Genomic DNA, 26,438 nt, shown 5'->3' on the forward strand with positions numbered 1-26,438 from the left:
TGGGAATTCTTGACAAAGGAATACATTCATAAATGATTAATATTGGAGCGCAGCCCAGCGACCATATTTTTGAACTGCTATATGTAAATATGTATACAAATTCATTAACTGGTGTTCTTTATTACCTATAAGCATGACACTCTCTTTCTCTCAATCTGTCCCTCTGGCTAAAAACTGGGTAATAGATCTATAAGCAAAAGCGATCACCAAGAAAAACTTCTGACATATTTCTTTGCTTTTTCCAATTTCCTGTAGCTTTCCCAAGCAATTTAATCACAGTTTGGTTCAGGAGGGCACAGGGGAACGGGTTAGATGAATGAGTGCAATGTAGTCACGGTAACCTTCAAATGACAGACACAACGTTATTCTGCTTTGTTATTCATGGTTTTAAAGCAACAATATTCTAAATGATGAAACATGATATTTGTTGCCAAATGCAAAACTCTTTAATTGGATTTTTATTTCTATGACGTGAGCACATTTTCTCCCATGGAACTTAGCATATTAAATTGCAATAATTGTGCACTTCCCTCTCCAGCTATTACCGACCAAGTTATTTATAGTTTAATTTTTGGTAAATTCTATTTTTAATATAAATGCATATGCTTATTTATAAGCTAAGTGTCATATCTAGCCAAAGATTTGCATAAGTACATATTTATTAATGGATATGAGATTAACTCTGCAAATTATACCGTGTCTAAACACTGCATCAGAACAAATAGAGAAAAGAGAAACCCCAGACAGCTTTGATCTTCAAAGGTCGACAGAACTGTTTGCTTTCTTAGGGATTACTGAAGCTGAAAAGAGGGCAGCAGTGTAAGCTTGTACAACATTGCTGCGCACGGGTATAATTCTCTTGTTGGCACTGAGCATTCGAGTACATCGCAGCCCACTGTAGGACGCACAATCTTCATACACTCAATAACAAATACGACGTTACGCTTCATTACCGAGAAAGCGTGCAGTCGTGTCATTGCTCCGAGTCCTCCGATTTCAGTCATGAATGCACCGGGTCACTAATTATGCACGGACCCGAGAGAAGGGTTTATAGCCGAGATGCTCAAAAAGCGCTGTCCACGAGACACTCACAGCAGGAGAGACAGTAACGGGGTAACCACTGAGTAAACAAGGACAAACAAAAGCAACTAATTCTTTGCATGTGGCTCCCCAATTAGAGATCTGCTACATAACAGCCATATACCTGCATGCAATGCGGAGGCCACAAGGGAGAAGAATGTGGCAGCATAGTTTTAGTTATACGCAGAAGTGATGTTTTTAGCTCAGTGATGCCCACAGTGCCTCTACTTATATTTTATCAACTGTCATATATTCAAATTAAATTAAAATATAGATCTGTCAAGAGTCAAATAGTCTTCACGGATCTGTATTTTAATTGAATTTGCTCTATATAAGGTAATCTGATTTTTTTTAAAATCATCCACATATCTGACAAGGCCTGACAAGACATATGAAAACAGAGATTCCTTATGAAAACAAGCATCAAATGATCAGGCTGTGAGAAAGCACCATTACCTTGGGTTCTACACACAGAACTATTTCTTCCTTCCTCAAAGAAAAGGTTTCTCACATATTTTATAGACCTCAGACAGAGGGAACCGCCAAACAACTTTCAGAGGCTAGATCAAAGCAATTGCAGTATCCGCATGGTAAGAATGCATCTCAATATGTGGTGAAAAGGCATTAAAATACAGGAGTGGTGTGAGTGCGAAGGCGAGGCTAGTTTGAGCAGCCGAACGGGCTGTCAGGCGGCCGCAGCGAGAGACACCGAGCCGGCTGTTCCACGCGCCTATAAGTAATGGCAGACTGCTAAATTACCAGGCTCCTTTCCCTCCCCTCGGGCTAGCTGTGACTGATAGGGTGACATGACAGCCTTGGAGGAGTGTGGCTGGAGAAAGACGTAAATCGATACCAGGGCCATGGCATGGAATAGGGAATTGAGAAGAGGTGACCGGGGCTTGATTACACTGGATTAGCTATCAAGGTGCATTTTGCAAAGAGGAATAATAAAAGGAAAAAGATTGACGCTAAGCATGACAAAAAATAGTCAAAGATATGAACAAACAACAAACGTTCTCAGTTCTATTGAGACAATGGGAATATGTTATCCTTTACCACTGTTATGCGGTACAATCGATGCAGCTTAGAAAATAATAATCATCAGTGCACATCACTGGATATTGTTCAGTCTTTCAATCTCAAAGTGACTTATATCAGCTCTCAAGTGGCCTGAGCTCAAAGAGGTCTCTAACCTCCTATGAAATGTGGAAAAAAAATCTAATTAATGTGTCAATCTTTAAAATATGATGTTCCTTGTGGATAAAGGATGAAGTACATTGCTGGTAAACTAAAGTAGTCTAAGGTACTCTGATGGAAACATTAGTTTCCATCATTCTTTAAAAAATGGGCAAATAGTATATTTCTTCTTCTTATTATTCTTACTATTACTATTCTTCAAAATATTTATTTATTTAATTTTTTTCATTTGTTGCTAATTTGTTCTTATTATTTTAAATCTATTTATTTATTTTGTTTTTGTATTTGGTGGTAATTTCAGCAAGTATAAACTTTATGGTGTGTTGCAAGTATATGTAAAATGCGCTTTTCAATTTAAGACTGAATTCAAAAATATATATATACTGTAGGTTAGAACAAACATGGGAAATGGTGCTAGCTACAGAAAAAAAAAGTAGAATTTATTCTTTTAGTTTTTTCAGTCAACATTGTAGTTTGTATGCGCAACAAATGTATACATATGCTAAAATCATTACTGTGATGTAAAGAGCTTCAGTGAACTATTTGGCTGATCGTAACTTTCTCAACTGCCAAGACAAAGGGATGCACCAGGCCTAACAAAAACCGCAGTCACTCTATGCATTGTATATACTGGATATTTTCACACATCCATTGTTATACATTTGGCTAAATGTTCTGTAATATCAAGCTTTCACAAATTGGAGCTAAAGACCCCAGGTTAGCTAGCTCTCCAGGTTTTGTACTTCTTGCCCATAAATGTTCCATTACCTTTTGGCATTCAGCAGACAGGCTTATACAGAACAACTTTTAACAGATTAAATTTTCTTTACATACAATCCTTTTAGGCAGCTGGATATTTTACAGAAGCAATTCAGGTTAAGTACCTGGCTCAAGGGTACAACAGCATTGCCTCAGCATGCAATCAAACACAAAACCTTTGAGTTACAAGTTGAGTTCCCTACCATTATACAAGGAAAATATTAGACTGCCACCTCCACAGTGACATTTATCAACTGTTAAGATACTGGCTGGCACGTACTGTAGGCAACATATGATGCAGGAACATTTTACATGGGATATTTACTGGTATGTGTGCAACAGTGCTGCTTGACAATTATCTTCCAAAGCTGTATTTTTAATTGATTTCAATACATTTCCCCTTCATTTACAACTGATATATAAAGGTAATGTTATATGAGATATCTTGCAAAGTTCACAATATGAATTAAAAAGACGCAAATCTTACAGATTTTGTCAATACTGTCAATAAAACACATTACTGAACAATAGCCTTCATCTGAGAGCGATTAAACTACAGCTTACCAACTGGCCGTCTGCTTGGTGCCTATCTCATTAGGTACTCGCACACAATCAATTTATCTAACATTTGTTTACCAGCCAGTGATCCAATTAGTTAGCATACAAGATCCAGTGGCCATCTAATGAATATGAGTATCATTAAGTGCCATTAGCTACAAGAATGCCCAGTAGCTAATGGGACTTAATGATACACATGTACACCTTGTGCACTTTGTAATGTTGCAACAAAATATGATGAATAGCTGCAACAGGATAAAGCTGTAGTTTGTTTTCCACTGGACATATTTAAGGACAATATTCTTATATCTGGATTTGCCAGAGTTATTTTTCTGTCATTTGAATCTTTCAAATTTCTCTCATCTACAGCATCAAGGGTGTAACATCTTTCTAAAATGCACTGTGTGACCCTCAAGCTCTAATAAAGCATTCGTTCGCGCTACAGAATTAATTGATTAATTGTAAATGTCTGTGCATTTTAACAGTTTTTAGAGGCATTTCAAAAACTCTCAAGACTCTCCAGAACTAGGAATGGAAACCATAGGCATTAAATAGTGTACATAACTGTGCCTATAATTAGCTAGCATCTATACACTCTGTTATTCAGCCATGTTTTAAACACAATGGCATTTTGATCTTCAAACTTTACTGATTTTATAGACTTCTAGGATGTAGGCCGCCTGGCCACAGAGGTCAACCAAGGCCATCATTGTCTGTTAGCAAGTTGCCCCAGGCCTGCCACACAAATAAACGGAACAGCAATTTGAAACTGAATTTACTTCTTGCACTCTGGTCCATTTTTTAAACATTTTGTGTATTTTACGAGTAGGGATGCTTCAGTTTAGACAAGGAAAATTAAACTTGAATTCATCTGCAAAATAACTGAGGTTAATTTGCTTCATTACTTGCTGCTACTGTATATACCACTCAAATTCTATTGGGTTCATATGTCAACTTTTGAATCACGCATGGTTTTTGAATTGTATATGCTCTATAATTTCTTGAATTCTTTCTTGAGAATATGCAAGTATGCTGGAGATGACAGACAGCCTACGTGCTGTGCTCTTGCCTTTTCTAAATGTGAAACAGTTCAGACACCTGCCAAGGATCTCTGGCTTGAAATGAACACTCTGGGTTAAGGGAATATTCTTCATAAAGGCATAATATTCATAAACATTAAGCAAATATAAGTGCTTGTATAAAGTCAATTTGGTATTGCATACACAATATATTGCACATTTTTAGTCCTCCGAGTGATGCCATTATTTTTTTCCAGAAAACCACAAGACAAATAAAGTATTGCCAAAGGAATATGGGGGAAACACTGAAGGAAATTAAATTCAAAAGTGCTAGACTAGAGAAAGTCCATGCAGTCTATTCAGGCACAAAGTTGGATCCTTAACATCACGTTCCAAAAAGCATTTGACTGCTGTGCTATAGGAATGCAAACATAACCTGGGTTTCCAACCCTCCTTAATATGAATGTCACTCGACAAAGTACCATGCCTTGAGTTGGTAATGCCCAAGGTTTATTTCTGGCCTGAAAGATCAGGAATGTGGAAGTGAAATGAGCATTGTTTCTTTCACTTTTCTCTTGATTAGAATTTTATGAAGCCTCAAAAGAACAAAAACATTACTCAACTAAATTCCTCCTCTTAATCATGTCCCCAAATGTAAACTAATAATTAATGCCCAGGACTGATTAATTTTAAACATATTAGCAATGTATGCCTTCAAGTTACTATCAATTTATCAATTTTACATGGTATAAATATGAATTTATGAAATTATGAAATTATGTAAATTTAGGAAGCAGTAGAGGACATGTAACATGTAAATTAAATGGCTGAAAACTGCAACCAATAACTTTCTGTAATATATTTATAAACACATTCTGCTGTTCTTTTGTAATTCTTGTCATGTCTTCTGTAAATCTGGATTACAGCAAATGTATTATAAATATACAGTAATTTACTGGCTACCATGCTGCCAGTAATTTAGTGTAATTTTGCAGGATGTTTATTTTATTCATGTCTTTTTTTTATTACAGTCTATAGCCACTAACCTATAGCATACAGTGAGTAATATGACTCAAACATCTCCATGAATAATGGTAGCTAACATCATCAGCTACCTCTTTTCAATTTTAATATTACATACACTATATTACATATAAATTGCCAAATTATATCAAGTGGATAAAGATTACTCAGTTGAGCACTGTGGAATGAAGTTACAATTGTAGAGAACATGTTGACAAACAGCCTCTCCAATAACAAGATGTGGAGACAGGGCATGTGCACCACTGAACCAAATTTAATTTCTATGGCAGGCACATATGTTATGCTCTTGCTCTGAATCACAGAACCATAAAGTGAATGCATTGGACATTTTCCCCTTTCTAATTTTATTTATTTTGTAATTATAAATCCTTTACAAAGTGTGTTCCCTCACATGTGCATATACACACACATTTTATCCACAATAAAAATAAATGCCAACTACTAGGCCCTATAGCTAACTATATCACTTGCATCTATCAGTCTGGCTTCATTTATAGACATGACAAAGTGGTTAATGGTCACAACACTTGACAGAAGTAATTATTTGGCGCATGATGATCACAGAGGAGTGCACCTCACTTGCCACATTAATGGATTGTACCTACACTGAAGATGGCAATGAAGATATACTGTATGTGGGTCTCAAAGGGATTACACCAAATTACATTGTTGTGGGTTGAGAGAATAACTGGATTGCAACACAGCCAGTGTACCTCCCTCCTAGGCAATAACCATTCAGGATAGCTTGTGAACTGCGGCTAACGGGCTGGTGGTTCTACACGTTTTGAAGGATGTGTGTGCTAGTGTGAATAACAGTGGGGCAGGAACTACGGTTATGATTGGGAATAACACACTAATGAATAAAAAAATTGACATATAAATCAGAAGAATAACAAAACTTTAGTGAGCAGTCCTGTTCTGGAACTGTGCGAGTACTGCAATGGGCCACGGGCAGTACAATTTAGGAAGCCATTCTAATCACAAATCATGTTTGAATGAATACAATTTGTACAAAATGCAAGCTTTATGTACTTCAAACAAGCACCTGTCTTAAATCAAATTTACTTTTGATATTGGTATTTGTTTAGTATATTAAAAAAGAAAGTGTTTTTAAACACTGTTTTAAAGGAATGCCATTTTTTACAGTTGCCTTCTGGGGTTCTTAAATTGTATGCATCTGAAGGCTATTGATGATATCAGCTTGAAAGAAACAAGGCTTTCCTTATCTGAATAGTTAGAACGCACCTGTTTAAAAAAAAAATCTTCATCAGTAATAAGTTAAAAATGGTTAGGCGGTCTTGAATGTCACAAAATGTGTTCTCAAATCTTAAAAGATATTATACTGTAATTTGTGAAAACTACTTTGACATTTAAAAACAAACAATTTTTCATTATTTAATTTTATACAGTACATATAAAAAAGTAATCATTATTTGACAAAGCTCTGAGTCCAGGTCTGGCTTTTGTTCTGTCAGACTAGTGACATGTCTCATTTTTTAAACTCTCTTGTGAGCACTTCCCAGCAGTGTGTATTAATAAAAACATTTTTCACTGTACAATGGCTCATTTGGTCCCATTAGTGATTAAGCTTTAGTCTGCTCACTGTGTGTTATAAGTGTATGCTATTGTGATGTGTATAGTGCTGTAAGTCACTTCATCAGTGTCAAACCCAAGCCTCTATGGACAGTCAATAAGATAGCTTTGGATGAAGCTTTGACAAATAATCACAAAGTGTCTTCTGTTTTTTTCTCTTAATTGTATGTCTCATTTTAAGATCATGACTGCTAATATTTTGCATATTTGATCATTTTAAAACTGTTAACGTGCAAGTGCTTTGCATCCTGATGCAATTTCAAATTAACTGAGGTTGTTTTTTTCAGACCAGGAAGATTCATTTAAATTGTATTCATTTGCAAACTGTTAATTTCTGCATGCCAGAATTAGATTGGCTACAGGTTGCATTTTTTCAATTGTTCTTTGCAATGTTTTGAAAATATATACTATTGGTACATAATTCTCTGCACAACATCCTGGTATTATGAAGAACATAGATACCTGTTTTTTAGATACCTGTGGTATTTGGTGTTTTCATTGATTACCAGTAAAATAAACTATGAGCGGATGTTTCTATCTGCGACACTGTTCTGTATAGAATGATTCATGAAGGATTGATTAGGTGTGAGGTTATTTTTAACTGCTTTGCCTGAAATGAATCTAAATGCATTTACTTTTTTACTGCACGTATTTTTGAGTGAAATGGCAAACGATCACAGTCATGCCCTTTTGATGGGCTCGGTTTGCTTTAGCATCCTGATGTGATGGAATTGCTGTTAGAGTGTTCACATACTGCTTCAAACTGACCAAGCCAGACTTCAAATCAGTCAATATGCCCTTAAGAAAAAAAGGACGGAGAACAAGAAATGTATTACTCCGAGAACGCAGTCAAGAAAAAAATGATTTCTTTCCATCTTGAATTCAGGAGTTCATGTTAAAAAACCTCACAGGTTATTTGACACAAGCGATAATGGCCCATTAACAAATGATTCATATGTATCAGACCAAACCGCAGCAGAACAAATTAAACATTATTTAGCATCTTGCAAATTACTCTGTACTTTTACATTTCATTTCCACCATTTTATTTAATCAATATGAACATCTTTCTCTATCTGATTCTAGGGTAAACAATATTCTGCTACATAATACCTCTTCCTATTTCATCACTCTGTACCTTTGGAATTTTGGAACAAAGATGCATAAGCACCAGTATTGCTATTTATATGGTTCATTTTTGTAAGGCATTGCCTTTAAATAAGATTCTAGGGAGGTAATGCAAAACTAGAGAAAGTTCTACATTTTTACCTTAAATATTGCCCTGAAGGGGAAAAGGACCTGCTGCACTTTATTTTTGGTTCTGGACCTTATGGTGAGCAATCAGCAGTACATGACATCACCTGAAAGGCTGTCACACTGGAATTAATCATTGCTCTGCCTGGCAGACTCTTGCACAGAATAAATGCCAAGTTCATTGTGTGCTGGTTGTTCGGGCCGCTTCATTTTGGAAACATACATTTTGGCACAAAAACGTAGCAATATTAACTCCACTTCGAACGAATAACCTTATTTTGTACTCTCTCTTTTTACGGGGGAAATCACATGTTCATGGAATCATATCTATATGCATTGATTTAAACAGCTTTCAGAGAAATTCGCTGGTGTTGTCTTCATCACTACTGTTTACTCGATTGATTTTTGTAATGAGATTGCTTGCTCAGTGAACCTCTCTGTCTCAACACGCAAATGTCAGTCTGGGAGCAGATGCCAGGATTTTCATTACTAAATTAAATTTCAGCAAAATTTATGAACAAGGTTAAAAGTTATGCTCAAACTGCACTTTTTCAACACATCAGCGAGAGATACACTTCTACTGTTTCGTCTAAGGTTGAAAGAAGGCTTAGCAGCACAAAATTAACTAAATGACTTATGGCCACGATAATGAGAAGTATTCTAAAATTTCTTTGCACATTCACATCTCAGTAAAATTAAAATGCTGATGCTAGAAAAAATGTTGCCATCTCCTATATTACTGTTTTTTTTTCAGGCACTTGACATCACTTCTGCATTAGAAACACATTGGCTTGCACAGTTAACATCTTGCAGTCTTACACTGTATATACATTGTATACACATTTGTTAGAAAGGGCCCTGCTCAGATTGCCTCCTGCTGCACCCTCATATGCCGGGATGAATAAAAAAGTACCTTTCTTGTGTGAAGCTTCCGATTTGGTGCCTTGTGGGTCTAATAAAAAGAAGATCATCATTAAACACATCATATTCTAACAGCAAGAATTCAGGTGGTGTTTCCCATTGAGGAAACCAAAGAGAAAAATAAAGCATACAGAAGCATGGCTAGGTTATTTAATACTACACCCGCCAACACTTGTAAGCATTTCTAAGTGTGTGGCAGGGAAGATCAGGGCCAACATACGAGAGGCAGGAGCGGCAAGGAAGGGGGATGCACTTTGTCTTTTTTTTTTGTCAAAAACGCCAGAGCGGGCAGGAGAGGAGGCAATGCACAGAAATGAAAAAAGGGGGAGGGGGGGATGGGGTTGCAATGCATACTCCGTCGCGGGAGGCAAAGGAGGGTTAGCGGAATGCGCTCAGAAATGCAGTTTATCACAGAGAGGGGGGAAGAGGAATGCAAACACTACATGTCAAACTGGCTTCACTTAAATCTGCCTGGCATCGTTCGCCCGGCATTTCTCCTTTTTCGTCTTTCAGCTTGAGAGCTGGCAGACAGCGGCTTGCCCTTATGACCATTTCCCATGTCGTTTGAACAGGAAGGTGGAGAATTTCCATACGTCAGGAAATTCAGATAATGCATATTCCAATTTGGCGGTAGAGATTTATGAAAAAATATTTTATTTAGTCACTGTGCATACAAAGGGAATGGTAAATGGTTCGCACAATCACCGTGCATGAGGTAGTATAATTAAAGAGATAAAATAGGACTAATATGCTCAAGACCCTCAGCAAAAGACTATGGTATTTCATTATTTTGTGTAACCTTCAGTTCTAATAAATTTTGACAATCTTAGCACTTCTTTCCCTTTATCCATTTCATATTTTCAAATAAAATATTTTCAAAATATGTAGCGGTATGCATGAACATACTGTATATATAATCATAGTTTTACTTTTTTAAATTAAAAATCTTAAAAATAGCTTAGCTATTAGAAATTGAACATGTGATGTGATGCAATGATCTGGAAGAATCCATTTTTGAGGATCTATATTCAACAACAATAACAAAATGTTGTGTTATTTGGCCAAAAACACATAATACAATCATTATATTATTTATGTAGGTACAGGACTTGGATTGTTCTAAATCTTTCACATGGATTTTCATTCCATGGCCTCCACGTGGTGACAACATTACAGTGCACAAATGATATCCCATCAAACAATGTTGTATTCACATTTTCAACTTCAATTGGATAAGGGCTCTCTAAATTACTGAACATATAATTCATAAAGAATAATTGCATAATGCTTGATTTATTCTGTGTTTATAAGCACTTTATAGTTTATAATTTATCTTCATTAGCATACCATTCTTTCAAATCAGTTCAATGTTTATCATTTTTCAGTTAATACAATGCCCAAAATTACTCTTTGTACATATTAATTTCCAAAGGGCATAACAATAAACTGCATGAAGGGACGATCAGTGGTGTTCGGGATCTAACGGTTTATGTTTTGCTATGCTTTTCCAACATAATTTCCAAATGAATAACAACTAAAGATTTATGTTCCAATCTAATGCCTGGTGCACAGCACAGGACAATCGAGCTGATTTTGGCCTGATTCACTCCCCCTGACAATCAAGGGGGGGATTCCATATTTGAGGCTGATCTGAACTCATTTTCTGCCCAGGTTATCCTGCACTGTGGGGTGTTTACAGAATCTTAACCCTCCCAAGTGGCCCAGGTCACCCTGATTTTGAATTGTAAATACTGCATCAATCATCAATTTTTTGAAAACCTGCAGTGTGAGGGGAACAGCAATGGAATTTGCAGCAGGAATCTACTGTAGCCTAGCCAATGAGAGCCGAGCTGACTGGGAAGTGTTAGCTGCAGAACTCACATCAACAGAAACAAGGAATGCACTCCAATTGCTTATTTTTACCTCCTTGCTTCCTTTCCTTGTGCCTAGCTCCACCCATCGAAGGATGCATGGAAAGAAAGCAAGAATAGCCTCCTAGCTCCCCGCTCCTAGCTCCTTCTAGGAGCATTGAAGCACATAAACTCATGCCTGACTGTCCATCTCTATGTTTGTTATACTCTGATGTTTCATTGGATCACATACGTTTCTGCAAGATCCCAAAGTCGAGACTCATATTGATCATGATCATAAACGCTAAGCGTATGATGCGCCGTCTTGGGTAAATTGTCGAGTGGGTGCATTCTGACGACTGAAAGACAAAAATTCTGTAAATTCTCTCTTTGGAGTATGGGGTCTACCATTTTCAATATCAGTTAGGATCAGCTAGGACCAAAGTCCTGTAGTGTGCACCAGGCATTACAAGAACTTTCACCTGATCACATTATTTATAACTATTTTATTTTATTTCCTGCTACAGTATACTGTGTACTGTACAGTTATTGAGCCCATACATATGCTAATCTAATGCTTTATGATTGGTCAAAATTACTAATTTTGTCAAACTGACTGCATTACAGATTTTACAGAATTTAATGAACTGATGTGTTCAAGAAATTAATAACAGATATTAAGTTAAGGTTGGAGTATAAGGTGGCTAGAATCGTCAGACATATATACATACAGTAGTATGTAGCACATCTACAGCTGGATGTGTTTGCGTATGTGTGTGTAGATAAATTTACATTTATTAAAAACGCACAATTAAAAAATCTTAAGATTCATATTTACATAGAAAGCGTTATTTAAATTTATTTTAACCATTTTACATGCCCTTGAACTGCAATATGTGACTTAAGTCAGACCAAATCTACCTAAAGCAATTTTACCTCTATATTTTATTTTCCATGTTTTGAACCCATAATCAGTCCAATACTTTGCTTACGGTAAGTACAGTAATCAACAAGGCAATAGTCTTAAAACTGGTTTACGCTTAATTTCTTCAACACAGTTTTCAAAGCTTTTGTCAGCTATTTTAGAAAGACCTATTATCCAAAGAGGGTAAACAAGAAACCAAAAGCCAACTCAGCTACAAGATGCATGGTACAGTTAATCGTACAATTCAGCATTTATAAAATAAATGTAAAACAGTGGACCAGCATAGTTTCCTTTGTGATGTTTTAAAAATAGTAAGGCACTCAGAATTCAGGTTTTTTAAAATACCATCATCATCAACCTTCATAATCCAATTAATACTTCATTCTCTTTGCATCCTTAATCAGGATGAAGGCCTGCATTCATTTAAACAGCTGGACATAAGCAGAAAAACACCTTTGGCTGAGAACCTTATTCAAGGGTACAGTAGCAGTACCCCACACGGAATTTGGAATTGCAGTCCACTGATTGTTAACCCACCACCCTAGATTCTGCACTGACTCTCAAATGTTATTCAAATTTCTTTTTTCACTCACAATACCGCAGTGTAACCCATGATGCAACAGGTAAACATGTAGCTTATTCTCTCAAGCACATGGAAGTTTTTATAATGTGTCTCCATACAGTAGCTACACACAGGGAGCAGGAAGACAGGACCAACTGACAAAACAAGTGGCTAGTTTTTTCAATACGCTTCACCTCCAAATGAAATATTCAGAATATTCAAATGTTTCTCAAATGAAGGTAAGACCTTTCCCTTGCAGGGAAACATTGACCCAATCTGCCACTTGGAGTCCTACAGACACATCATGCCCATACTTACAATACCCCACATTTAGCACCCTTTACTTGCAGGAAAAGCGCTTTAGCTTCCCTCATATTTTAAAGAGTTTCAGAGTAATTTAGAGAGCCCTGAATAGACTGTAATTCATAATTTGTGACACCCACACACATAGACGTATGCTTCTAAGAAGCCTGACTAAGCATTACACATTTGATTTGATTTTTCATTGTGTTCTTGTTTTTTGTGCCAGAAATGTGGGCCCAGCCACTGTTATTTGCCACTTGACCATGTGACTGTTAGTGGGATGTGACAAAGGAGACCATAAATGACATCACATTGCTCCAAGAGGGCAGATTCATCAAAGCTAAGCTGAGTCATACAGTTTGTTTTTATGTTGACTATGCAGAGTGCAGTCTCGGCCCTGTCCCTGAATCTCAAGGCCGAGGAACCAATGTGTTCTTGGTTCTCTGTTTTTGAGTTATAGAAACGTGTTGCAGCCCTTGGGTTCTATGAGATGTTGGGCAGATTGTGGGACATTGGCATGGTACATATTCTACATAATCTCAATTTGTGCTGCATTGACTGAATGTAGTTTGTTACTCAGAATAGATGCTTATTTATGTTAATTCCAGACAAAAGACAAAATAAAACTGCCCATTTAGTGACAGCAAGTTAGCAGAGGTAAGTTTCAGTAAGGAAATGTAGACCTTAGGGGGAAAAGATTTAGAACAACATTTTTTGAGACATTTTTTGCCAGTAAGTTTTGAGACATTGCCAGTAAGGTTACAAAGACAATCTATCCAACATTATAATGTATTTCTTGCTAACATAAACTGCTGGAAAAACCAAACTACTGTGTTTCAATAAACTATATGAAAGATAACTATATAACTATATAAAAGCCTGTTAAGTAGACCTGCTCTGGCAAATTGATCCAAGGCACTCTTTGGAGTTCAGTTTTGAGTCATTGCTGTATCTCCATCTATGGTTTGTCTTCAGATAAGAGTGGAGTTCATAAGTGTGGAGTTTATTTTTATTAGAGATAGCAGTTGTTTTGCCTTCAGCCATCCCCAAGCTAGCAAGATTATGACTGTGTTTCTTTTTACTCTTTCCCATTGCCATTTGTATGAGAACACAGCACTCCCATTAATTAGAACACTCCCTTTAATCCCATTAGCGTCCCATTAATCATGTGCTGATCACACCAAATAAATGTCAAGTTCCACCAGCGTATCATTTTTCATCTCTATAGGTTAACACATGAATGAGGAAGAGAAGCAGAGGAGTAACTAACATTCAGAACATCCAAAAAGAAAAGCAATACGGTAAATATACTGCAGCAGACTGTATATTTACGAATGAACATTCGTCTTCAAAAAACCCATTCAGAGGCAAGGTGACTTAAGTCATACTCTTTTAAAAGCCTTACACTGATCATCACTGTAACGTGTCATGACAGCTTTTCAAAGGGGCTTTGGCTGGTGAGAGGCAAGGCCACCCGAACCAGTAAGCCACGGTAGCGAGGTTTTTTTTGGTGGGGGTAGGGTAGGGGGAGCCTGTTCGACCTCGTGGCTGTCGGTCCTGCTGTGTGTCGCCGTGACGGATGCGGAGGGACAAGGTTAAAGAGGAGAGCCGAGGCGCAGCTGGGTCTCAGCCATTCATCACTCCGGCCCAGGGCCCGAAACCCCACCTAGCCCGGCCCGCTAATGGGGGAAGCTCCCTTTTGTCCAATGTCTTTGACTGCGAGGTGAAGAAATCCCAATTTGCCTCACCCCCTGTTATTCCGACCTATCTGCCAAGACACCCCAACGGTAAGAGGGATAACATTATGGTGAGCAAGGGAAGGAGGGAGGGAGGGAGGGAGGCAGGGGTTGCGGGGTGTGCAGGCTGGCTTACCCTACAAATGCCCAGAACATTTGTCGATGCAGCGTTGATCAAAAAGTATATGCAACATTTAAGCACACGTGCCATGTACTCTAACCATCAACAGAGGCAAGCCTGGCTGTAATTTGAACATGGATCAGAGCTCCATAATGGTGAACCGCTACATGGGCTGTCTCCAGTACACCAATGTGCCACTTCCGTTCCGTTTTTTTTTTTTTTTTTTTCCCAGGACAAAATCCTGCTAAGTGAATTGTAAAGAATTCTCACAGCGAGACTCAGTGATGATCAGTGTAAATTCTACCCATGCTGGCACATTCGTAGCTTCAGGCAATTCTTTGATTTTTTTTTTTTTCTTTTTTTTTTTTGTCCTCCTCCTTTTATCACTGTTGCAGAAACCACCACATTAACAGGACCTGCACTAATTTGAGGAGATGAACTGCCTGTGGTCTTGGAGGAGGTGAAAACCTCTTATCACATTAGCTGGTGTTTATTGAGAGCAACCCTCCAGAATAGTAAAGTTTCTGACAGACGCTGCTTGAGTGCTCGAGCGCAGCGACTGTTTCACCGTATGAGTGTACCCAGTGTCTGATAAGAAAATAAAATAGGGACTGTCAGACTTCCAATTTCATGAATATATCCTCATGTTCTCAGCTGGAAAAATAAATCATCACTTGCAGTGTTTGAAAGAGACAGCAGCCTCAGTTTCAGAACTGTGCACGGATTATGGACGCTAACAGTTTTTTTAAATTTTATTTTATCATTCATTGTGCAACTTTCTTGTTTTCCATTATTTACATTTCAGTAAATAATGTTTTAAATATTTGGATGTGTGCCATTTTTGTTTACATAATATCATTCATTATATAAAATCAATTGAGAGAGGGTGGATTTTTTTCTATGGGAGTGTACTTGCATCAGTTATAGTATGAGTAGAATGGTTATAGTAGTTTTGTTTCCTTTGTAAAATGTCCTAGTGACAATGTCATCAGTAAAAGCACCGTACAAATAAAATTTAATTGAATTCTATTGAAACTGAAGAAATGACATGTCTCTCAAGTGGTGAAAATAAGTGAACAGGAAAAGCCACTTGTTTAAGATAAATAGTAGGGTTATTTAAACAATCAAGGAGCTGTTTAAATAGCATAGTGCAGTAATACCATCTCTCACAGATAAGCTTTTTTGTCTACTAAAAAAATACTAGCTGAGTCATCAGTGACTGAGTGATGTTAGTTTTGAATGGCCCCACTGCAACCAAAGTTGTGGTGTGGTGTGTTTGTTCAGGATGATCCTGAATTTTGAGTATACGTGCATAACAAATTAATACTGAAACTACAAAAATTAAATTTGCAGTTATTGGTTAATTGTGCAGTCCTGTTAAAATTCAGTTTGAAGGTTAAAAAAAACATTTCATTATCTTGGAGGGTTGCCATTATGAGGAATTACATTTTTTTTTGGTGGGGGGGGGGAGGTTTGGACTGTGTTACACTCCATTCACTATAAGGATACCCCTGACATGTGTCTTTTGCAGTGTGTGTACTGAGGTATCATAGTAGTCATACAGCTGGCTATAAGATCACATATTTCAACTGCTATGTCCACAAGACATACATTCAGGATATTGAAACATTGTTCAGGGCTATGTACAGGAATGTCGCCAGTCTGGAAGCAGCCATACAAGTGCTCTCAATTTATTATTCACTGTATTGTTTAGAAACACCACTGAAATGAATACAATAAGCAACAAACAATAACAACAGTCTTTTCAGTACGCACAACAACATACACATTTAAATATATCTATCTGTGTATATATACAGTTGTGGTGCAGATTGAGAAGACACTTGTTAGATGCCAGTATATCACAAATGTATATGCCAAATATATGCCAGTATATGCCAAATATCCACAAACAAATTTGGCTGTCATCCCAAAAATTATTATTCATTATTTTGCATTGTCCAATATTTCATTTAGATATGTATTATACTTTTTCAGTGTAATCATTAAAAACACAATCAGAATTTGGACCTTTTAGCACATTTTGCTCTTAAGGTATCTATAGCCCTCAGGGTCCAATGTCTGGCGACATTCCTGCGTTATCCAATGGTGTCTTTGTGGCTAATCCTACCTTTAAAATTTGGTCTGATTCTTGCATCGTAACCTGACACTTTTCCCATGAGTTTGTCCAGGAACTCCGAGGGGGGCATCGGAGTGGTGGCTTTTCGAGCTGCTGCTTCCTTTGATGCTGCCAGGCTGCAGGAAGAGAGACAGACGGACAGACAGACGGACAGAAAGAACAGGATGGAGAGAGAAACAAAAGAGAAAGGACAAGACAGTGAGTCAGGGCAGAGAGAGAGAGAGAGAAACAGATAGAGAGAAAAAATGAGTTAAAGAGAGAGAGAGAGAGAAAGAGAGTGTGTGTGTGTGGTGGAGGGAAGGAGGGATGACAGAGAAAAGAGAGGAAAGGGGGAGACAAATATTTGAACACTGAAGCAATAATATGACCTGCACTGGTTATAACAAAAAGAAAACCATTTCCAGATAGCAAACATCTCTAATTAAAGCACCTCACAGTTAATGTGTGTTTGGTGTGTGGTAATCCGGAGATGAGCTGCTTAGAATCCGATTAAGTCCATCAGTTTGTTTTAGGTTCAAAAGGCCCTCGGTTAAGTCCATTTCACAACATTACTGGCATGAATACACAAGGGAGTGAGGCTCTGACCTTCATTCAGTGTAATAAATAACCAGTGTTCTGTCATAACTCGTTATTAATAGCATTTTGCTCTGAGGACATCCCAGGGTATGCCATTTTTATTTTAGTCTGTCATTGAACTGCATCAACTCATGCACGCTCTTCAAACTGTGACATCAAAAAACACACATAAGTGTTAACCACAGCACTATCAAAATACCATGCATAATGAATAATACATCACAGGGCTGTGGTCAGACATCCACTGTGGAACATGCAAAGCTGTCCCTATTCGCTTTTCCCATGAGATGCATGGCCCAGTTTGTATGGAATACAATCCCATTCATTTTACAATATCCCTGATACCGACAAACATATCGCAGAATGCTGAGTAGACAGGAAATCTGACATAAATTAGGAATGGCCCTGCCTCTTATTGCTGCCATATTGTTAGGGCCATGCTTGGGTCAGCCTAACAGTGAGGGCACTGCCCATGCTGAACAGACCAAAGGACACCCGGACCCCCGGAGGCAGCAGGACTCACACTAGCACTCTGTAAATAACTTTTCTATGGGACACCTGCAGTTTGGGGGTCATGGCTATTATATTTTACATACAGTCAAACTGTACTGCACCTTTGTTTGTGATTTGAGGCTTCTGTTGTCTCCGGTGCTCCTGTGGCTGAGTAGACACCCCAGAAACAACCAAAGTGTCATTGTGCTTAAACTAGCTATTTGCCACCAATGTCAGGGTAGTAGGATGTAGCTTACTGTAACTGCTGACTGATTGATCATCATTGCAAAATGTAATGTAACCCACATCTGAATAAGACCACGAAATGGCCATTGCAGTACCACCATTGCAGCACTCTTTTTTCATAATTTTAATAGTTGGTCACTCAGACTATGACTAAGTTGTTTATGAACCACTGGAGGTCTGGAACAAGTGAAACACGTTATACAGTCATGTGTGCGATATACAGAATGTCTATATGTATGCAACATGCATAACAATGTTCCAAATTTTAGATATTTATCACAACTGTTCATTTTCATAAATATTTCACATTTTTTTACAAGATGACCACAAATAAACTTCATGTGGTATGGGTGGGGGGGGGGGTTATTGAGTTAAGATGATTCCAAAGGAAAAAAATATTTGAATATCAAATTTCCTGGGGTGGTGGCACCCAATGTGATCTCTTTTCATGGGGCTCAAAATCCCTAGTATTTTGAGCCCCTTGCATAGTAAATGTGAAATAATTTCAACTTCAAGACACATTTACTCATTTTAACCAGTCTAGCTGTGCTGAATTTATGAAGAGAGGGTTCCATCCAGCTATTGTTTCTAGACTGAGGGTGGGACAACATGAGGGGTTTTAAAAATTTGAAAAACATTGGAAGACCACACATACCTGACTATGAACCCCACTTCCCCTAACCTGTTTATGGCCTTTAACATTCCCCTCTCTTTCTGGACTATGAACCATAAGCATCCTGCAACCCCAATTATGGCAACAACATGAAGAGGAAGTGCCTAATTTCTAAATTTAGTTCACAACAGATGTTTATGCTTATGATTAATGAGCTGCCAGTGAGCAACCCGTCTCTGCAGGTATTGCCTCTGTAGTGACAATACCTGCAGAGGCGAGTGTAGTGTATGTGACAGTGTGGCATATGTGACAGTGTAGCGTAGGTGTTGGGTCTAAATCTTTGGAAAAGTAACTGCAACATTGCACTGCTCATCATTTCTGCGACTGTGAGCCTCACAGGCAAATCATCATCATCGTGCACATAATGACTGTGTAAAACAAGGCCAAATAAAACCGAAAAAATTGTTCATTTCTGAAATTGACATATTGATTGCATAGGCTATACATTCAATACAGATATCCTGGTAAAAAGCAGCAAATCTGTCAAGGCCTACTAACATGAAATACAATAGATGTTATAGACCTAAACATAATATAATATGACCAGTGGGCCTAATCATAAAAAAAATAATAACAAAAAGACCAGCGGGTCTAAAAATCTATTCTCTATAGAGAAAAAGGTCCTGGTAATCAAATGTAGCCTTTTTTTTTACTAAATAAAAATATATTTCCCTTTGATAGTACAAGACGAACCTTGAAGACTCAGCTCAAATTCTCAAACAATATATATATTTTTTTTTTTCATCAAAAACTGATGTGAAAAACACATTGAAATAGTTCAACCCAAGGCCTACATTACATTTGCTAGTCAGTGTACTATGGAAAAGAATAAGTGTTTTATAGATTATTATCCATTTAGGTTTACAGCATCTTATCTGTTGGATGGTGATTACTGCAACTCTTTGGTTGTAGGGAGGTAGTCACATTTTGGCTTATACAATTATTTTGCATGTCTCAATTACTTAGAACTACCAAGGGCCATGATTGTACAAAAAGTGTACCTATGGTTTAATGAAGTTACAAAAACTATGTGCTTTTACAATCACTGTCTTCAGAACGACATACTTTAAGAGCAAATAAAATGTAAACTATCTCTAAATGAAGATGAAAGGATGTAAGGCAGAACAGCAACATTGTCCATTGTACACATAAATGTACAATGGTATTTACGGTGCATTTAATTGATTCCTTGTTAATGCAAAATTATATTTTCAAAACAATGCATTATGTTTAGAGTTTAAAAAAAAATCACATTCCCCCACCCCCACCCCCCCCAAAGGAATGAATGAATTAATAAATTAATGAATAGATAGATAGATAGATAGATAGATGATAAGTAAGTAAGTAAGTAAGTAAGTAAATAAATAAATAAATAAATATGTATGGAATGATAAAGACTAGCATTGTTTACCTGAGGCACCATGCCTCATTTGGATTTCAGGCTCTGCCCTGAAAGGACCCATGATCAAAGTCAGACAAATCGTTTATCAATGAGATTCATGAAGAGTGAGGGGTCTCAATGCCGCTGCTGACACAGCAGGAACACAGCAAGCTTCTATCCAGCCCGCAATTAATATGCAAACTATCCAAAGACCTGCATTTGTTATCCTCCACCTATAATCTATACCCTTAAATGTACCTCATTATGTTCTCAGAGCTTCCACGGAATCTTAATATGATCATCACCTTTTGTGCCATTCATGAAAGAGATAACGTTTGACCATTTTACTTCTGTAGACTGCAGTCAAGTTTTACACATGTCCGATATGATTAAACACTGTCTCTGCTAAATACTTTTAAAAATTCATTGGAATTTTCATAGCCTTATCAATGGCTTTGCAAAAGCTTGGGCCAGAGCAGTTAAATCTCCTATATATCATGAAACAGCTTTAAGTTTCAAACATACAACCCAAATTTAAATTTAAGGCTGTGCCAAAACCCAATATTGGACATTTTGCAAAGGAGATACAGTAGCGAGTCATGTATGTTTAACCTCCAGTACAATCAGTATTTTAACTGGGCATATTGCATCAGTGCAAAAAACTGAATTCACTTATTGAATAGCATTCATGACACACATGGAAGGAGGGATCACTTGTAATCGACGTCATTTATTTTACTTATGTTTTTTTATTTTTTTTATCTCAATCTGTATTGATCACAAATTTATGATCATGCTTCTGGAAATGCAATGCCTAAAACAATGACTGGCTGTTGGAATGATGGCCAGTGGCTTGTTCACATGTCTTTTATCATAACATTTAAAGAATGGCAATGCTCACAATTTGAGGTTAACTCATATCTGCTTTCTCATACTGAGATTCAGCTTGTGAATCCTTTAGAATTAACAATATTTTTAGAGTAACAACCTTTCTTTGTCTAAAAAGATAATTTTTTGAACACAATTCAACATATAAATTAAAATGTCACTGCTTAGAGGTAGCAATTAAATTTTTGTGCTGTTTTCGAAATTGAAATGAAGGCACTCATATAATTTAGGTGAACACTAGCTGGATGATAGATTGTGTGCCATGCAATCACATCCTCAAGGCCAATTCAAGGTCAGCTAAGATTTTTACTAATACTGTGTAAATACATCATGCTGGAAATGAGACAGTGGTCTGGTAAATTATTTGAATGAATAAAGCTGACTAAAGATGGAGAGCCATTTCTTTTTCCAGTTCAGCGCTCAACAAACTGTGAAAATAATAAACATTTATTGGGTTGTAAGAAAGGTAGTATAACCCTCGCCAAAACAGATTTTGACTGTTTGACAACAGTCGCATACGACATCATCCTTTTCAGACAATTTCTACATTTGCAAATTATTAACCTTGTATCTCATATATTTGTTTGTTTTTTCATCAAAAAACGGGTGAAACAGAACTTAATTTCAGCAGATAGATTTAAAATTGAAATTATTACAATAACGATTGAAATTATTCCAGACAAACTGTAAATATAGCTTGCATCTCGCCATACAGTCAGTGTAGAAATGACATCACCATTGCGTTGAAAGGAATAACAAAGCCTACCCCAGTTAAAGTGGGGACACCCATAACCAATGTTGCGCTATGTTAAATACAACAGCTCAGTCAACACTTTGCCCAGATACACATTTAAGCATCGAATAACAGATCTGTAAGATGCCTTTTTTATGACAAAGGGGGGAGCATCTTAAATAAACACAGATTTAAAAGGCCAGTTTTACGATGAAGTTTTATTTGTAAACAATTTGTATTCATCAGCTGTACTGGCATTTGCAGAGTAATCAATGTTCGGTTATAAATCAGCATTTGAAATGAGGTCCCAGTCTAGGTTGAGACTGGGGAGAAGATATCAATTAAGAGGAATTGCAGAGTTCAGCACTGAGGTCTGGGACTGTGCAATATCCTGATTCAAGTTCATTAACTAAGCCGTGTGCCCAGAATGCAAAATAATTACTGTGAGATGCAATACAAAGAAAGCAGCAATCACTGCTTAAAAGCCTTTGTTATGTTTGTATTTTTTCAAAAGTGCAATTTCACTCAACACATTTTGGCATCACCAACAACAGCAGTCACATTGCACTTACTATTAGTATTGCTTTGATTATAAATTCCTGATATTCAGGGTAGCTGCCAGGCAATTAAATTAATTTAACTCATCCAAAAACAGGACGGCTATAGATATATATTTCAAATGCATTAGAATAATAATCAATGCATATCACGGACGTTCTGTTCCAGACACTATAAAGCTGTCATATCACACATATACTGCATACATTGCACACATACTGCATGCACTAAGCGACGAACAATGCAAGTGGCACCACGTATAGAAAGTACAATACATGGGCCTTGGCTCTTGATGCAGTACCACACACACACACACTCTCTCTCTCTCTCTCTCTCTCTCTCTCTCTCTCACACACACACACACACACACACACACACCTGCGCATACATACACACACATACACACACGCACACACACAGATATTGCAACTGTGCCTCCTTCTACACCAACACTCACGGTATGCAGCAGTACTACAGCAAATTGTTTGCGTTGTAAAACTCATTATCCTTGCTTTTAAAAACAAACTTTATATGACAAATCACTGCAGCACTTATATTTCCTGTCAGTTTGTATTCCGACAAAGCCTGTTGATCAAAATATTTTCCTACGAAAATGTTTACCATGCAGTGACCACTAGTACTCGCTGTTTGTGCTGAAAAACGCTACTTAGATCGCCAATGCAGTTGGTGACTTCATGTATTTAATTGCATTCTTTGTGCACATAAGTATTAACATTAAATTATTGTACAAATGAACACACAAATGTACTTAAATCCGTACCCAGACACGCATGAGTTGCCTACATTAAATTTCCCTATAATGTTTAACCAGACACATGCCGATGCATGCAAACCTGACGTGAATTTCAAGACAACCCGCAAATAACCCTGACAACAAAATTTCACATTACACAAATACAGACACAAAACATACTTACCTGAAAAATACTATAGTTTCCCACAAATAGATCCCAAGAGCGTTAAATCGGTACATTTTGCCGGTGTTGTAAGAATAGATGAGTTATAGCCACAGCAATATGCACTGAGATTAATTCCGTTTTGGATACCGCACCTCCAAGGTGAGCAATTCTTCTGATGCGTAATTCAGATTCCAAAGCGTAGGCTAACCACAATTATTCAAAAAAGGCGAGAAAATCCTTTCATCCGGACTATGGATAGCAATTTGTATACCCTTGGTGAGGGTACTCGTTTCAGGACCATGGATAGAGACACGGGCAGCTGGCTGAATTGCACTGACGGGATTCTGGAGTTTCAGCACAGTAGCGTTACTCAAGAAATAAAAAAATAAAAAATGTATATTTTCCGAGTGTTACTATATGCAATCCATAGCAGCGATTCTTTGGGCTTTCTTGCAGAATGAAGGTATTAACGGTCCTTGAATTTCTTATTTTCTTCTTCTTTTTGTCTGGTCGCAAGTGTGCTGCGTTGCAATGTCAATGTTCAAACACCTATAGCTACGTCGTTTACAGCCCTACATTAACCGAATCCCAAGGTAGTTTCACGAAATATATACATACGTAGTAGGTTATTTTCCTCAAGCTTTCGTTAATTTAAATCCCACTGAAAGCGGTGTTGCTCTGAAGCCACGCATAGTTACAGGCACCTCTTCGTAGCTAACTAATGTTGTTCCGCAGGTAGTCTTATTTTCTTTGTGGTTATTTCCCCGGAGTTGCTTGTTACTGCTGCATAGAGCTAGTTCCATTGTCTGTGACAGTTAGGGAGACGCAGCTCGTGTTCAATTTCATACTTTTAGAATCCTCATGATGGAGGCAAAATTGTTGATGCAGCGAGCTTCTTCCATAGCTCGTATAACCCCAATGAAAAGGACTCAGTCCCCGTGCGTTTCTTACTGCAGTCATTTACTCAACTCAAAATCACTTCACCTTTGCACACACGCCCACATACTGCTGTCATTGGTCTGTAAGGTGCACAGACAAATGGCGAGCCTGCTCATTGGAGACAGTAATTGTCATTTATGAGTTTTAATGCTGTGTATGAAGGTATCTGAGACGCAGGATTTTAATCGATTTTTTCGAAGTGTTATAGTTTTTACTTGTTTCAGAATGTGCACCGTGATTAATTGCAGTAGAGCCTACGCTTGTTTTGAAATAAGGTAACGCGTATTTGCATAACTCTATAATCTCAATAATCTTTGATTTCACCTCAAACAGTGATAGTACAATATAATGTGAGGAGATTAACATTAACTGAATTGCGCCGTGCCCACTGAGCGAAGACAAGTAGTAATGCAGCGGTTGTCCTAGAAGCACGCGTACAACCTCTGCAAAGGAGAAAGGGGGGAAATAATTCTCCTCTGGAGCCTATAATTTATAATAGTGAGGAAAGAGAATAAACGCTTCCGGGGATCGGGCAGCACATGGTTCTTGCCAGGAAATATTTTTTAACTCTTTCTGGATAACAAATTTTACGCCTTGCGAGCGGACTTGGCAAAGCGAGTCGCTCCGCAGTGCTGTTAAAATAATGACTGCTGTCCGGATTGTCCACTGGAACGTGATGTTGTTCCACATGCCGACATTGCCGCTATGGTATGGTGGAGATTATTTTTTAAAGGGATTTACCAAATGTCCAATGGATGTCGATTTACAGAAAAGTTCGCGTTTTTTAATAAAAACTAGTATGCATAGTAGAAATATTAAATGTATATGTTGAAGAGACATTTCAAATAGTTAATTAGGCCTAATAAACTTTATGTAACAAAATGTTAAAATAAAACGTAAATCAGAGTGTTGCGCAAATATAGCCTCGATGGAAAATAGCACTGTTGTCTACGTGAGCATAATTCTCAAGGAACGTGGATCTGATATCAAACCAATAAATATTTGACTCAGCACTGGGATGAGATTTGGATGTTTGGAACACTATGGAATGTAGGTCAAAGTTATTTTCCTAACATGGCCAATGATTTTCAAATCCTGAAAAGGTTGCTGACCCTGTTTGACCTTGCTGAGTCAATAAACTGTTTACAAAGTGCACGGAAATGTGTGTGATTGGTCCTCATCTAGGCTATGGTGTTTTTTTTATTAAGCTTCTGGTACATCATTTATGTATTACTTTGTTGTCTAGTAAATCAATCTCTATAAGATTGATTACCAAAGCAATCACAGACACAGTCAATCACAGACACAGTTTGGCGAGTAAACAGATTTAGTATGTAAAAAGGAAGGAAAACCCTGCAGACTCGTCAATGCCCTCATCTATTGATCTATATACACAACGTCTCAGCCCTCAGGTCTTCAACTGATTGTCTAAACATTGTACATACAGTTAAATAAATGGAAGCATGGAATAGCTGTGTGTTGGGTTCTCCTTCTTTTTGCATTTGGACTCCCCTGTAACTTCAGAACCTACAAAAACACAGGAATGTGCATGGAATATGTTGTTTTATTTTTATTTTATTTTTTTACTTTTAAACAGATTTGTATGCAGATGTGGAAGAAACAGTATGACACTTGCATTTATTTGTAATTGGTGTGTCTGACTAACCTTTGGACATCACATAGCTGTGAAAGGCACTTGGTGTGCAATGCATAAACACCAGGGTTGTTGGCTGAGGGGCTCCTTGGTGGTGACTCAAGAGGCATGCTTGGTGATTCCAAGGTGCACAAACAGGAAGAAATTGGTAGGATTGTCTTAATTTTTTTTTTTTTTTTTTAACTTTCCAAAGCGGTATTTGGTGGTACAGAAGACTGCGCTGCCAAATAATGTACTCAAGTAGAGGGCATTCTGTATGATGAACATTTACATAATGTTGATGGAAAATGTTTTCTGGCTAACACCAATGAAAATC

At 37.5% G+C, this 26,438-nt stretch overlaps 1 protein-coding gene across 2 annotated transcripts in view; it reads right to left on the minus strand.

The window, feature by feature from the left end:
* glra1 (glycine receptor, alpha 1) overlaps positions 1–24,477 on the minus strand; it is a 55,565-nt gene extending 31,088 nt beyond the window's left edge. Inside the window, exons 1-3 of one of the 2 annotated variants that reach the window (XM_064328074.1) lie at positions 23,548–24,477; positions 17,054–17,178; positions 9,418–9,456 (exon numbers count right to left, since the gene is read on the minus strand). In XM_064328074.1, the coding sequence (XP_064184144.1) occupies positions 9,418–9,456; positions 17,054–17,178; positions 23,548–23,603 (220 nt within the window). In that variant the 5' untranslated portion in view covers positions 23,604–24,477. The remainder of the gene's footprint in view (positions 1–9,417; positions 9,457–17,053; positions 17,179–23,547) is intronic. The other variant, XM_064328075.1, reaches the window with a different exon arrangement.
* Between the last annotated feature and the right edge of the window lie 1,961 nt (positions 24,478–26,438).

Source organism: Anguilla rostrata, chromosome 3, assembly GCF_018555375.3.
Source record: "Anguilla rostrata isolate EN2019 chromosome 3, ASM1855537v3, whole genome shotgun sequence".
NCBI lineage: Eukaryota > Metazoa > Chordata > Actinopteri > Anguilliformes > Anguillidae > Anguilla > Anguilla rostrata.